This window comes from Periplaneta americana, chromosome 5 (genome assembly GCF_040183065.1).
Source record: "Periplaneta americana isolate PAMFEO1 chromosome 5, P.americana_PAMFEO1_priV1, whole genome shotgun sequence".
Taxonomy (NCBI): domain Eukaryota; kingdom Metazoa; phylum Arthropoda; class Insecta; order Blattodea; family Blattidae; genus Periplaneta; species Periplaneta americana.
Genome location: NC_091121.1, coordinates 114,512,803 through 114,526,686, shown reverse-complemented (window position 1 = coordinate 114,526,686; position 13,884 = coordinate 114,512,803). Strand labels below are relative to the sequence as shown.

At 35.9% G+C, this 13,884-nt stretch overlaps 1 protein-coding gene across 1 annotated transcript in view; it reads right to left on the bottom strand.

Moving 5' to 3' along the window:
- LOC138700434 (cytochrome P450 4C1-like) overlaps positions 1–12,759 on the bottom strand; it is a 41,801-nt gene extending 29,042 nt beyond the window's left edge. The window contains exons 1-3 of the mRNA XM_069827051.1: positions 12,739–12,759; positions 8,301–8,369; positions 8,042–8,210 (exon numbers count right to left, since the gene is read on the bottom strand). Of these exons, the coding sequence (XP_069683152.1) occupies positions 8,042–8,210; positions 8,301–8,369; positions 12,739–12,759 (259 nt within the window). The remainder of the gene's footprint in view (positions 1–8,041; positions 8,211–8,300; positions 8,370–12,738) is intronic.
- Between the last annotated feature and the right edge of the window lie 1,125 nt (positions 12,760–13,884).

The window sequence follows — 13,884 nt, the reverse complement described above, 5'->3', positions numbered from 1 at the left end:
TGCAACTAAACCCATAAGCCTGAACACTCCTCTATCAATGGTAAATGGACTTGACCAGACGACAACCGTACATTGATTGTTGCAGCTAAACCCATAAGCCTGAAAACTCCTCTATCAATGGTAAATGGAGTTGACCAGACGACAACCTTACATTGATTGTTGCAGCTAAACCCTAAAGCCTGGACACTCCTCTATCAATGGCAAATGGACTTGACCAGGCGACAACCGTACATTGATTGTTGCAGCTAAACCCATAAGCCTGAAAACTCCTCTATCAATGGTAAATGGACTTGACCAGGCGACAACCGTACATTGATTGTTGCAGATAAACCCATAAGCCTGAAAACTCCTCTATCAATGGTAAATGGACTTGATCAGGCGACAACCGTACATTGATTGTTGCAGCTAAACCCATAAGCCTGAAAACTCCTCTATCAATGGTAAATGGAGTTGACCAGACGACAACCTTACATTGATTGTTGCAGCTAAACCCTAAAGCCTGAACACTCCTCTATCAATGGTAAATGGACTTGACCAGGCGAAAACCGTACACTGATTGTTGCAGCTAAACCCTTAAGCCTGAACACTTCTCTATCAATGGTAAATGGAGTTGACCAGGTGACAACCGTACATTGAATGTTGCAGCTAAAACCTTAAGTCTGAACACTCCTCTATCAATGGTAAATGGAGTTGACCAGACGACAACCGTACATTGATTGTTGCAGCTAAACCCATAAGCCTGAACACTCCTCTGTCAATGGTAAATGGACTTGACCAGGTGACAACCGTACACTGATTGTTGCAGCTAAACCCTTAAGCCTGAACACTTCTCTATCAATGATAAATGGACTTGACCAGACAACAACCGTACATTGATTGTTGCAGCTAACCCAAGTCTGAACACTCCTCTATCAGTGATAAATTTTATTGACTTATCCAGGCGACAATCGTAGATTGTTGTTAATTGAAACTGTCACCTTACTCGCAATGTGCAGGAAAGACACTTGACTATCCTAGCCATATACTTGTAAGAGTTTTACATTTAGTAAATATGAATTCCTTTTTAATTAATTCCATAATTTCCATAATTTAAGCAGTCTGGCTCTCATTCAGAGGGCCACAACTTCAAATCCCCAGAATACCAGATTCCAGCTTTGAAATATTGATGCCAGTTAAATAAATTTTAAATGATTTTGAGACAACAATAACTTTGAAACCATAAAATACGGAACATATTGTGGCAACCGTGCTGGAAACTTCTCGTTGCCTCGGGAGTCGAGCCCGCGTCCGGCAGAAGGGAGGGCGCGCGGGAAGGAAGGAGGCGCGGGAGACGAGACTCGAGCTCCGCGGGGCGCTGGGCGCGGCGCGGAGAGGAGAGGGAAAACGATGAGAAGCTGGGCCGCGGGAGAGAGGGGGAAGAAAAGCAACTGCGACTGAGCGGAGAAAGCCGGAGAAGTCTCCAGAAGCGCAATCCTCTCGACATCCGTAGAAACTACGCGAAGTAATACATTCGAAAATGCGTGACTTAATAAATAAAATCGAGCAGCCTTCGAGTCAAACCAATTTAGTTTGGACTCCCAGTTCAGTTTGTGAATCAGCAGCGTCCAGGCGGAAGCAACGAGTTCGGGAGTCTTGGGTTCGGCGTGCAGAGAACTTGAGTAACTGTGGCAGCGTCCAGGCGGAAGCAACGCGTCTGGGAGTCTTGGGTTCGACGTGCCGTGAACTTGAGTAATTGTGGCAGCGACCAGGCGGAAGCAACGCATCCGGGAGTCTTGTGTTCGACGTGCAGTGAACTTTTATCTGAAAGTCTTGGGTTCGAAGTGCACCGTCAACTTGAGTGAGTGAGCTAGAAGAACTAGTCAAGGCGAACGAACTGAGAACTGACAGTTTTGTTGTACATAGTGCTTTGTGAACATTAGTTGAGATTAGGAGTACATTGTTGTTCTCAATAATCCACGTGAGTTGTCATTATCGTCTGTGGAGTGCAATAACGAATACTGTGTTGCTGTGTTGAGTGGAATACCCATTATTGAGGGTGTGTTATTAAAGTATAAAAGTAAAAACCACATTGTTGTTTGAATTAAAAGTTACAATATCGTCGTAGATTTTATGAAACCTCCTATATGACAATACACAAAATAATTTTTCAGGAGGAGGAAAAAATTACATAATTAAAAATGAATGGGCTTACATAACAATATAAAGTAATTCGGTAGAAAACGATACTGAATATGGTGAACATAAATGTCATCATCGAGGATCAGTTTAGGTCTATTGATATTTAATTACATTTTTCTTTTTCATGAAAAATTATTGTCTGTTCTGTCATAAAGGAGGTTTCATATAATCAGGTATGATGTATGAAATAAAATATTAAATTATGAAAAGATATGTGATTTTTCCTTAAATATGTAAAAATATGTATTACTATACCCGGAAATAAGGACAAATATGGAAAATAAAACATGTTTTAAATCACTTCAAATGTCCTTAATTCGTAAACACATGAGAACATCTTAACTGTAGTAATGAAAAGATAGTCCCGCTCCGTGGTGCCAGGTCTAGGAAGCATCCTGCCTAGGACTCATGTTACGGAATACGCGTTGGTTCGAGTCTGCATGGTGGAAGAAATTTTCTCATGAAATTTCGGCTAGTGTATGGGGCTGGTGCCCACTCAGAATCGTTATGCACCTGCGGAGCTACAATTGGTAGAAAAATCCGGTTCTGAAAGCCAGCTATAAAGGCTGTGGGAAAGCATTCTAGTTGGATGATCGTCCATCTTTGTGGACATGAGGCCAGCAGCTGGCTAGTCGGTCTGTGAACTTGAAGTGCTATAGTCAATAGTGTCACGGATTATTATTATTATTATTATTATTATTATTATTATTATTATTATTATTATTATTACTATTATTATTATTATTATTATTATTAATACGAACAAAAATATATGCATTTACATATGTATAATCTTTGATTTTTTCTTATCCCCACCATTGTGTGACTGCAACCTGTGTATATTTTTGTGTGACTTTACTTCGTTTATAGTGTTTTTTTTTTTCCTTTTTATTTCTGTTATTGTATTTGTATTCCAGGTGTTGTGGAAGAGAAGGCCTGATGGCTTTAACTACACCAGAATAAATAAATAAATAAATAAATAGATAAATAAATAAATAAATAAATAAATAAATAAATAAATAAATAAATAAATAAATAAATAAATAATAAATTGAAAAGCTCATGAGACACCACTGATTGTACACCACACTATTAAAAAGAAATAGGTCCTATTATTATTATTATTATTATTATTATTATTATTATTATTTTTATTATTATTATTATTATTATTATTATTATTATTATTATTATCATCATCATCATTAACCGCAGGGATTAGGCCTATTGGCCTGTTTCGTCTTCAAAGTTTATGTCGTCTTTCCATCTTGTTCTTGGTCTACCAATATTTCTGTGTTCTTTTGGTTCGTAGTTCAATATTATCATACTTTAGGTAACTGGTCGACAACTCATCATTCATTCTTCTTATATATTGGTACCAATTGTGTTTTTGCTGTTTTATTTTTTCAGTCAAATTAAAAATATTTAGTTGTTGTATATTTCCATTCTTTTGATAATCTAAAAGAGTGAGACAGCAAAATCTCTGGTTTCAATTTTCTTTTTAGTTGCTCGGTTTATAGACCAATTTTCTGAACCATAGGTTAATAGTGGGACAGCTAACGTTTTATAAAATTTTAATTCTGTTGAACGTTGTGTTTTATTTTTAAGATCCTTCGTATTGTTCCACACATCTGTTGAAATTTACTCATTTTATGCATGACGTTTTGTTCTTTTAAGTATGATATATTGCAGCCTAAATAGTTAAATGAGGACACCTTTTCTATGATTTCATAATTTACAACTGTTTTACATCTTCTGTGACGAACTCCTTTAAAAGCCATTGTTTTTTTATGATTAGAAATTTTAAGATTATATTTTTCCATTACTAATTATTGTAGTTGATAAGCTGCCATCTGTAAGTCATCTTCCGATTCTGCCATCAAGATCTGAACGTCAACAAAAAGCATGGACTTCAATAATGCGGTGCCTATATTTATGCCGGTTGTTATTTTATTCTGCCATTCTTCTGTGGCTTTATCCATATATATATATATATATATATATATATATATATATATATATATATATATATATATATATATAAATATGTTGGAGATAGTGAGCAGTCTTGTTTTTAATAGTTTTCACTAGGTGTGTTGGATAGCCTTCTCTGTACAATATATTCCATAACATTTCTTAAAACCTTATCAAAGGCTTTTTCGTAATCCAAGAACGTTATGTATGTTGGGAGATTAAATTATCTTCTTTTCTAGATTATTTGTTGCATCACAAACACACAGTCGGCACAGGACCGTCTTTTCCTAAATCCATATTGTATTTCGTCTAATTTTTTGTTTCACTAATGTTGTTCAAATGGCGAGTACCGGTAATTATTTTAGCGTAGAGTTTGTAAGTGAAGTTCAATAGACTAATGCCTCGATAATAATTGGGATTTCTGCGGTCACTTTTTTATATATTGGGATTACTATTGCTTTTGTCCATTCTTCTTGTATTTTAAATGTTAACCAACAGATGTTTAATATATTCAGTAAGCGTCGTTTTATTTCCACTGGGGCATTTTCAAAAGTTCTATATTCAAATCGTCGCTACCTGAAAATTTATTATTAGGGAAAGATTGTAGAATTTGTTCCATTTCTTCATATTCTATAAGATCAATATCACTTACAGGTACAGAAGTATCTTTGTCGACATGTAAATTTCCTTCATAATGTTGAGTTGTCCATAATTCTATAACATACTGAAGCCAATCTTCTGCCCTTACATTATTCAATGCTACTGTATCTCTCACTTCTTTAATTAAATATTTTATAGCCTTATATGCCATAGTCTGTGTCCCGTGTATATCATACTCTATATTACTTATATAATTATCCCAACTTTGTATACTTAATTTTCGCATTTCTCTTTTAAGTATAGCGCATCTGTATTTATATTCTGCTCTCTTTGCTTCTGATTTCGTTTGGAGTAACTTTAAGTATGCTTTCCGTTTTTATTTTATAATTATGTTTCGTCTCTTCAGTCCATATTTTAATACCTTTGTTACTTCTTCTTTTGTATCTTTTCCCCAAAGACTCATATGCTGCTTTCTCAATTATGCTTTTTACATCCATACTTAAGGCTCTATGGTCAATATAATTTTCCAATCTCTTACAGTACAATTTTCTTATACTGTCTTGTCTTAATAGATATACTTTGTAGCAGCTCTGTGTCAATTCGGGTGTAGCGCTTGTTTTACTTTTTTGGCATCTTGGTGGGATTCTAATTTTATACGTTACATAGTGGTCGGACTGTACATCTGCACCTCTATACGTATGCGCGTGTATCCAGAACAATATGTTTCATTTTCTTGTTTACGAGTATATAGTCTATTAGTGACCTATATCCTTTGGCTGCCCAGTTATACTTGTGGACTTCTTTCTGTTTAAAAAAATGTATTTGTCACTTTCAACTCACTAAATATAGCAACGTTACGTAGTGATTTGCCATTTTCGTTTAATACATTTTTACCAAATGGTCCTAATAGAACTTCTGTGGGTTCTTTATCTACCCTAGCGTTGAAGTTGTCGCATACCATTATTTGATTGTTTTCATAATTCATGCATTGATGTTAAAATAAGTATTTAAAGAATATATATTTATAGTTGAAGATTTTTGCCCTGTGTTCTTACGTCGCTACACATGATGATTCAGCTAGTACTATGCTATAGAAGTATGAAAAATCTATATTTTATAGTCTGATCTTCCATTTTTTATTCCATGAAACAGAAAAATAATATTAATTAATTCATCCAGTGTTCTGCCCAAGGGCAGGTCTTTCACTGCAAGCCAGTTTTCTCCAATCTTTCTTATTTTATGCCTTCCTCTTTGTCCCCTCATATGATCCATATATCTTAATGTCGCCTATCATCGGATATTTTCTTCTGCCCTGTACTCTTCTCGCGTTCACTATTCCTTCAGTGCATCCTTCAGTAGGCAGTTTCTTCTCAGCCAGTGATCCAACCAATTCCTTTTCCTCTTCCTAATCAGTTTTAGCATCATTCTTTCTTTACCCACTCTTTCCAATACAACTTCAGTTCTTATTCTGTCTGTTCACTTCACACATTCCATTCTTCTTCATATCCGTGCTGGTATTCGCTTCTCTTCACCTTGTAATGTCCATGTTTCTGTCCCATACAATTCCACACTTCATACAAAGCACTTCACTAGTCTCTTCCTTAGTTCTTTTTCCAGAAGTCCACACAAGATGCTCCTTCTCATATTAAAAGCTTTCTTGGCCATTGTTATCCTCCTTTTGACTTCCTAGCAGCAACTCATGTTACTGCTTATAGCACACCCCAAGTATATGAAGCTGTCTACTTGCTCCACTGCCTCATTTAGAATTCGCAGGTTTACTTTCTTTATTCTTCTTCCTATGACCATGGTCTTCGTCTTATTTGCATTTATCTTCATCCCATATTGCTTACAGCTGTCATTTAACTTCAGTAGCATATACCCTTAGTGTCATCCTGTCTTCTGCTAATAACGCCATATCATCAGCAAATCTTATGCACTTTATTCTTCTTTCTCCTACTATCACTCCTCTCATGTTCTGAAAACAGTTCTTTACTAAATCCTCCAAGTAGATGTTGAAAAGTGTATGTGATAAAGGGCATTCTTGACGTACTTCTGACATTTCTCTTCCTATCCTGACTTTGACTCGTTGTTTTACATAAAGATTACTGAATAGCTTCCTCTCTTTCCAATACATACCTATTTTCTTTAGGATCCCCATCAGTGTATTCCATTTCACTCTGCCGAAAGCCTTTTCTAGGCCTACAGATACTACATACACTTCTTTATTCTTCTCTAGGTATCTTTCTCTGATTGTAAAAATTATAAAGCCTAAATGGATAAATTATTTAATGTAAAGAATTAAGCAAGCGAGGCAAGTCTTTAGAAAACAACAGGTCACTGTAATTATGCATGAAATAAGTTTTATCCTCAGCCATTTTTCCTAATAGCCTACATTTTTCCGAAACCATTATTCCTAATGTCTGTTTCCATTAATCGTAGGCTACTTTTTCCGAAACCAGTTCCCTAAAATAGTAATTTCTAATGTATATTTTCTGCTGCCATAGCCGTGGAATTTGATTGAGTTTGCTACCATAGCTGAGGGGTTTCAGTTTGGTGCCATAGCGAGGGGTTTGATTGAGTTTGCTGCCATAGCTGAGGGGTTTGAGTTTAGTGCCATAGCCGAGGGGTTTGATTGAATTTGCTACCATAGCCGAGAGGTTTGATTAAGTTTGCTGCCATAGCCGTGGTATTTTATTGAGTTTGCTGCTATAGCCGATGACTTTGATTGAGTTTGCTCCCGTACATGAGGTGTTTGATTGAGTTTGCTGCTGTAGCTGAGGAGTGTGATTGAGTTTGCTGGAAGATCCTGGTTTAGGTAGTACTGAAAATTTGAACTTAATATTTTTCTGTTAGATGCAGTCTATTATGACTATAGTCAGGAATTATGCAGTAGACGTGAAAATAGGACTTTAGTAGAGCTACGAAAAGTCACAGTGTCATTCTTAAATGTAATAGTGTACTCTAATTCGATATAATTAGCTTCCTCGAGAATGCAGACGCCATTATACCGTTTGGTGTAGTCTGAGAAGCAGGGTAATAAATACCTACATTTTTGTTTACATTTTAGTAAGAGATGCAGTTGTTAAATTTATAACATTTGAACAATATAGAAAAGCTGCCTGGTTTATGATCGCCAACTAAGAACCAATCAAAGATAATCCAGTGTTAATATGCTTCATTTTCCAGTTTCAAACCTAGAATTTGCTTTCTTCGATATAATTTGGTATTCTTAGATATCCTTAATGTTAATATACATGTGCATATTATAGAAATAAGTTAATTAATGTACCTATCTGAATATCTGAATTAGCTCGTCTTCCAATAGAAGGAGCGCTTGGATACAATCGCAGTGTCTCTTTGATCACACATTCCAAATATTTCATGTCCTGAAGATCTTCCTTTGTCGGTGCTCTCTTTGACGCTCCAAATATCCTTTCCATTTCTTCAAAAACTTTCTCCTAAAACAATAAAACCTTATTACTCAATATACAGTATATATTACCAAGTTAATGTTGTATGAATAGCAACTTTAATATTGTTACCGGTACCTGAACTTTCTGATGTTCTCCCAGTAACTGAATTGCCCATGACAGCCCACTGTATGTAGTATCATGACCCTGTGGAAGGCAATTATTCAAGTAAGACTTAACCAATGCAATGATTTAAATCCCATGACTGGTGCTTACATGTACTATACTGTAGTTTTTATTATGAGGCCGTGTTTGGAAGATTTTTTGTATGCATTATTACAACAAAATTTCGTTCACAATATTAAGAACTAAGGTATATATTTAATGAAATCAAAATCTTAGTCATATTCAGGAAAATAAAAATGCCTTCCATTCAAATCGTTACAGTTTCAACTTAATGCTTAGTTGATCTTTGATAATAAATATTGTAGTAATTTGCAATAGCATATGGAAAGAAATTCTCGATAAAATAATACTTAATGTCTAGGAAAAGATAGTTTGTTATGATGTCTTTTTATATTTATTACAGTGTTAAAGTACAGCATAACTATTTTTAAAGTAGTTGTGTATGTAAAAAAATCATTTTCTTTCTTCCTTAACTGAATATGAAAAATTTATATTTGTGTTTCTTTATAAGTATCCATTAAATTAAATCGATACAATTAAGAATATTTTACGGAGACAGTGTTGCTTCCAATACCGAAGAAAAATAATGCCAAGAAATGTAATGACTTCAGGACTATAAGCGTGATATCACACTCGGCGAAGATTCTACTGCGAATACTGAATCGACGTTTATATTCTAATATATAAGGACAGTTGGAAGAGGAGCAGTTTGGCTTCAGGAAGGAAAAAGGAACGAGAGATGCAATTGGAATGCTACTAAGGAATATGCTACTGGAACTAAATGAAGCTGTGAGCAATATGGAATGAAGATAAATGCCAACAAGACGAAGACTATGATCATAAGAAGAAAAGTAAAGAAGGTAAACTTGCGAATTCTAAATGAGGCAGTAGAGCAAGTGGACAGTTTGAAATACTTGGGGTGTACTATAAGCAGTAACATAAGCTTCTGTCAAGAAGTCAAAAGGAGAATAGCAATAGCAATGGCAAAGGCAGCTTTTAATAGAAAAAGGAGCATCTTCTGAGGACCTCTAGAGAAAGAACTGAGGAAGGGACTAGTGAAGTGCTTGGTGTGGAGTGTGGCATTATATGAGGCAGAAATATGAACATTACGACGAAGTGAAGGGAAGCGACTAGAAGCATTTGAAATGTGTTTATGGAGAAGGATGGAGCATATGAAATGGACAGACAGAATAAGGAACGAAGCTGTGTTGGAAAGAGTGGGTGAAGAAAGAATCATGCTAAAACTGATCAGAAAGAGGAAAAGGAATTGGTTGGATCACTGGCTGAGAAGAAACTGCCTACTGAAGGACGCACTGGAAGAAATGATGAACAGGAGAAGAGTTCGGGGCAAAAGAAGATATCAGATGATAGACGACATTAAGATATGTGCATCATATGCGGAGACTAAGAGGAGACAGAAAATAGGAAAGACTGGAGAATGCTGGGTTTGCAGTGAAGGACGTACCCTTGGGCAGAACACTATGAATAAATTAAGTAAGCAGCACAAACTATATGTTTCAGGATATAAATTAGAATATTGTATGTAATGAATACATAAATGAACTGACAGAAAGAGAGATGATAGAGAGACATATAGGCACAGACAGACAGACGGACAGACGAACGGATAAATAATGATGTAAGGAAATAGGTAAGGAAGTAACAAGGGAAGGAGGCGAGCAGGCAATGAAGCTGACAAGCAAGCTAGTAAGCAGGCAATGAAACTAGCAAGACAGCTTGCAACCAGGCAATGAAGCAAGTAACCAAGTTAGCTAGCAAGCAAGCAATGAAGTTGGTGTGTGAGTGGGTGGATAGGTAAGTAAATTAAAAAAGAAGAAAGAAATAAGGAAGGAAAGAGCCACCGGCGTAGCTCAGTTGGGTGTGGCGCTTGCCTGCCGATCCAGAGTTGCGCTCGAGCATGGGTTCGATTTACGCTTGGGCTGATTATTTGGTTGAGTTTTCTCCGAGGTTTTTCTCAATTGCAAGGGTCATTCTCAAAAAGTGATATAATTTTAGATACCATTCTTCGTGAAATTAAACTTCAATGAATCGTAGATTTTTTCTTTTAAAATGTCCTATTACTGTTTAGAGAGAAAATTTGAAGTTCCATCTGTGATATCTGTGTTTTTCCTTTTTTACTTTTTATTCTGTTATTTAATAAAATGTTTTAAAATTATGTGGAATGTCCCTTGAGCACGAGTATGTAACTTCCGCTTTCTGAGAGTGCTAGAGTGATTATTATAGGTATATAAAATCAATATGTATATTTGTTCTAGCAATGAAATAATAATAATAATAATAATAATAATAATAATAATAATAATAATAATAATAATAATAATAATCCAGATCCGCAATCTCCAGATTTCAATCCGGCCGACTTTTGGTTGTGTGGGTTCCTTAAAGAACGAGTTTTCCTTACACATCCAACAACCCTACTGCAGCTGAGATGCCATCTAGCAAGAAATTTACAATATTCTAAGACATTATCTGCAAAATGCTGTGCATGGTGTCGCAGACAGAATGCTGTACGTTGAGCAAGAGAACGACGGACATGTTTTCAATTTTGTAATTTTGTTTGCCCAACACTGTGATGTTTTTGTTTTTTGCCTATCTCAAATATTATAATATTTATAGCGATTTTATGTTTGAACTGACTTTAGAAATAACCCTATACATTTACAATTTAACTTCTATTAGTCTTCTGTTTAACTTGAAAGAGCTTTATTGTCGTTTGTTACTTTGAAATATCTTCTCGTCCTCTAAATTTGGAAGGGCTCCTACAATCTGAATATTTTTAATAAACAAGGAAAGATTCCTTTAACAAAATAAGTTTTATTTACTATTGTGTTTCAAAAAAGCAAAATCAGCTTCATCTTCAGGATCTTTCACACATTGATCGCGACATTATTGAGGTGAGTTTAGTTTCAGATAATTATAACAAAATTCTAATTTTTTTATATCAGATTAACTTTTTACAGCCGTTACAGTATACGGAATTTTTTCCTCTTTAAAATGAGGGGGTCAGAAGCAAAGGGGTATAAGAGCACTTAAGTTATTCGTGAGAAAATGTGGTTGAAAATACTTAAGATATCGTAAATTCCGTGAAAGTTTTTATTTCAATTTTAGTGTGTGGTGTGGTTAAAAGATGTATCCCTTTGGCACTAAAATTTTAAGGGTGCTATTCATAGACATTTCGCTAGTCCGGGCTACGAGCGTGCTAAACAGGATTCATATCATATCATATCATATCATATCGCTAACACTGGTTTATGAATAAGAAAAACGTTAGTTCGCTGATAATCCAGCGAAAGCCCGCGCTAAGAATGTCTATGAATACGGCTCTTAATGTTTTAGCCGGGATGCACTTAACTCATGTTCTTAGAAATGTCACTTGTACCCCTTTGCTTCTGACCCCCTCAAATGTATATCATCTTCAAAACTGTTACCATCTTGAACGTGAAGCCTTTTTGTTGACGTTGAACACTGTAGGAAGTCAGAAACAGAATCAGACGACTGCTCTGCTTGACTAAGTCTAGCAAGGGTATGCATAGGAAAGTGAAAATTATCACTATTTCCACTAAGGTTTGTGCAATGGTTTTGATGATAACTTTAATTGAATCCGATTTAACCCTAGCAGGTCCAACGGGGGGCACAAAGTGCCCACACATTGATTTTTTCTCTCATACTCGCAAAATTATAAAGAAAGAAATCTGAAAAAAATTGATATTGTCAATTCAGACATATGAAATAATAATCTACATGAATTCTTTAGTTATCTGCATCCACTTAATTTATATCAGGCATAATGTTCAAGGGTTGCATAAAGTGCCCTCCCTTGGTCCACCATGGTACTATACTAAACAAGAATAGTTTTACAGTCAGGGATTGGTACTCTTGATAAGTTAGATCATATCCCGCTCTTTTATTTCAAATTGTTCATTGTTGTAATGTAATATTTAATTCCCGTTTATGTTGCTATTGCTATGGGTAGACGTTTTGTATTGTATGAAGGTTTATAAAGAACGAACATCACAATGAGCGTACAGTGCAACAAGTATTTGTCAGATAAGGAAATTCAAGAAGATTTACATAAATCATGGAACCAAATTTTTTTGGTTTCAGACGAGGATGTGAGTGAAGTGGAGGATAACATCGTTGAATATAATGACACGGCTCCTGTGAGTGAAAGTGAAGATGATATGAATGATTCTGTGGCGGATAATGATAATATAAATAACACGTCCGTAAGAGAGTATGTCGCCAAATCAGGTAGACGTTACTTACCTCAACCACTCCAAGGAAGACGATGCTCCACACAAAATATTATCAGAGAACGTCCGGGTTTACGACCCGAAGGAAATGTGACCAGCATTCTGGCCTCTCTTACAAAAGTTTTCACCTCCGACATCATATGTATTATTGTGCAGTACACTAATAAAGAGGCTCAACGCATAGGAATAAAGGTAACTAATGAAATAGAAATTATGTCATTGCTGCCAATGATGACACGAAGCTCGACTATCATGATTCGTGGTCAGAAAGATTTGGTCGACCAGTATATCTTGCTACAATGAGTCGAAATAGGTTTCGAGAACTTGTGAAAGTTATAAGATTTGACGATAAGGATACCAGAGAGGATAGCAGGAAGGGAGATAAGTTTGCTCCACTTCGTGAAGTGTTTGGACTAATGAATGAAACATTTCTGCAGTATTATTGTCCAGGAGAAAGCGTAGTGATTGATGAGATGTCATTATTTAGAGGACGGTGTCCGTTCAAAGTGTTTATGAAGGAAAAACCTGACAAATATGGTGCTCTCATCAGAATACTAGCTGACTGCAGAGAAAGGTATGTCTTGCGTATGGAGGTGTATGCCGGCAAAACAGAAGACAGTACTCCAGTATCCAGGGGTCCTAAACCAATTGTGAAGAGGCTTGCGACGCCTCTAAAAGAGTCAGGTCGTAATATCACAACAGATAGATATTATACAGCAGTTGAGCCGGCTGAAGAACTGTACACTGATTATGTCTTACATTTGTTGGTACAATGCAGACTAAACGCAGACATATACCAGAGGAAATGAAAACGACAAAATATCGGGAGGTTTACTCTAGCAAATTCGCTTTCACCGATCCCGATACAGGAAACCCATCTGTAACTTTGGTTTCTAACGTCACCCGTGAAAAGCCCAAAAAGATCCTTGTTTTACTGTCTACACAGCATAAAGACGCAACTGTTGAAAAGTGATGGAAAGAAGAACAAATCGCATATAAATTTATTCTACAATGAAACCAAAGGCGGAGTCGACACAATTGACCAGATGGCTAGAAAATATTCAACAAAAAGGGGTACTAGAAGATGGCCTCTGTCGGTGTTTTTCACTCTTATAGATATAGCAGCAATCAATGGTTATTGTTTCTACTTGATGAATGATTCAAACTGAGAAAAGACAAGGATAAACATACATCGCATCTATTTGCAAAAACTTGGACTCAAATTGATAGAGTATAAAGTACAAGACCGGGCAAAAAATGTT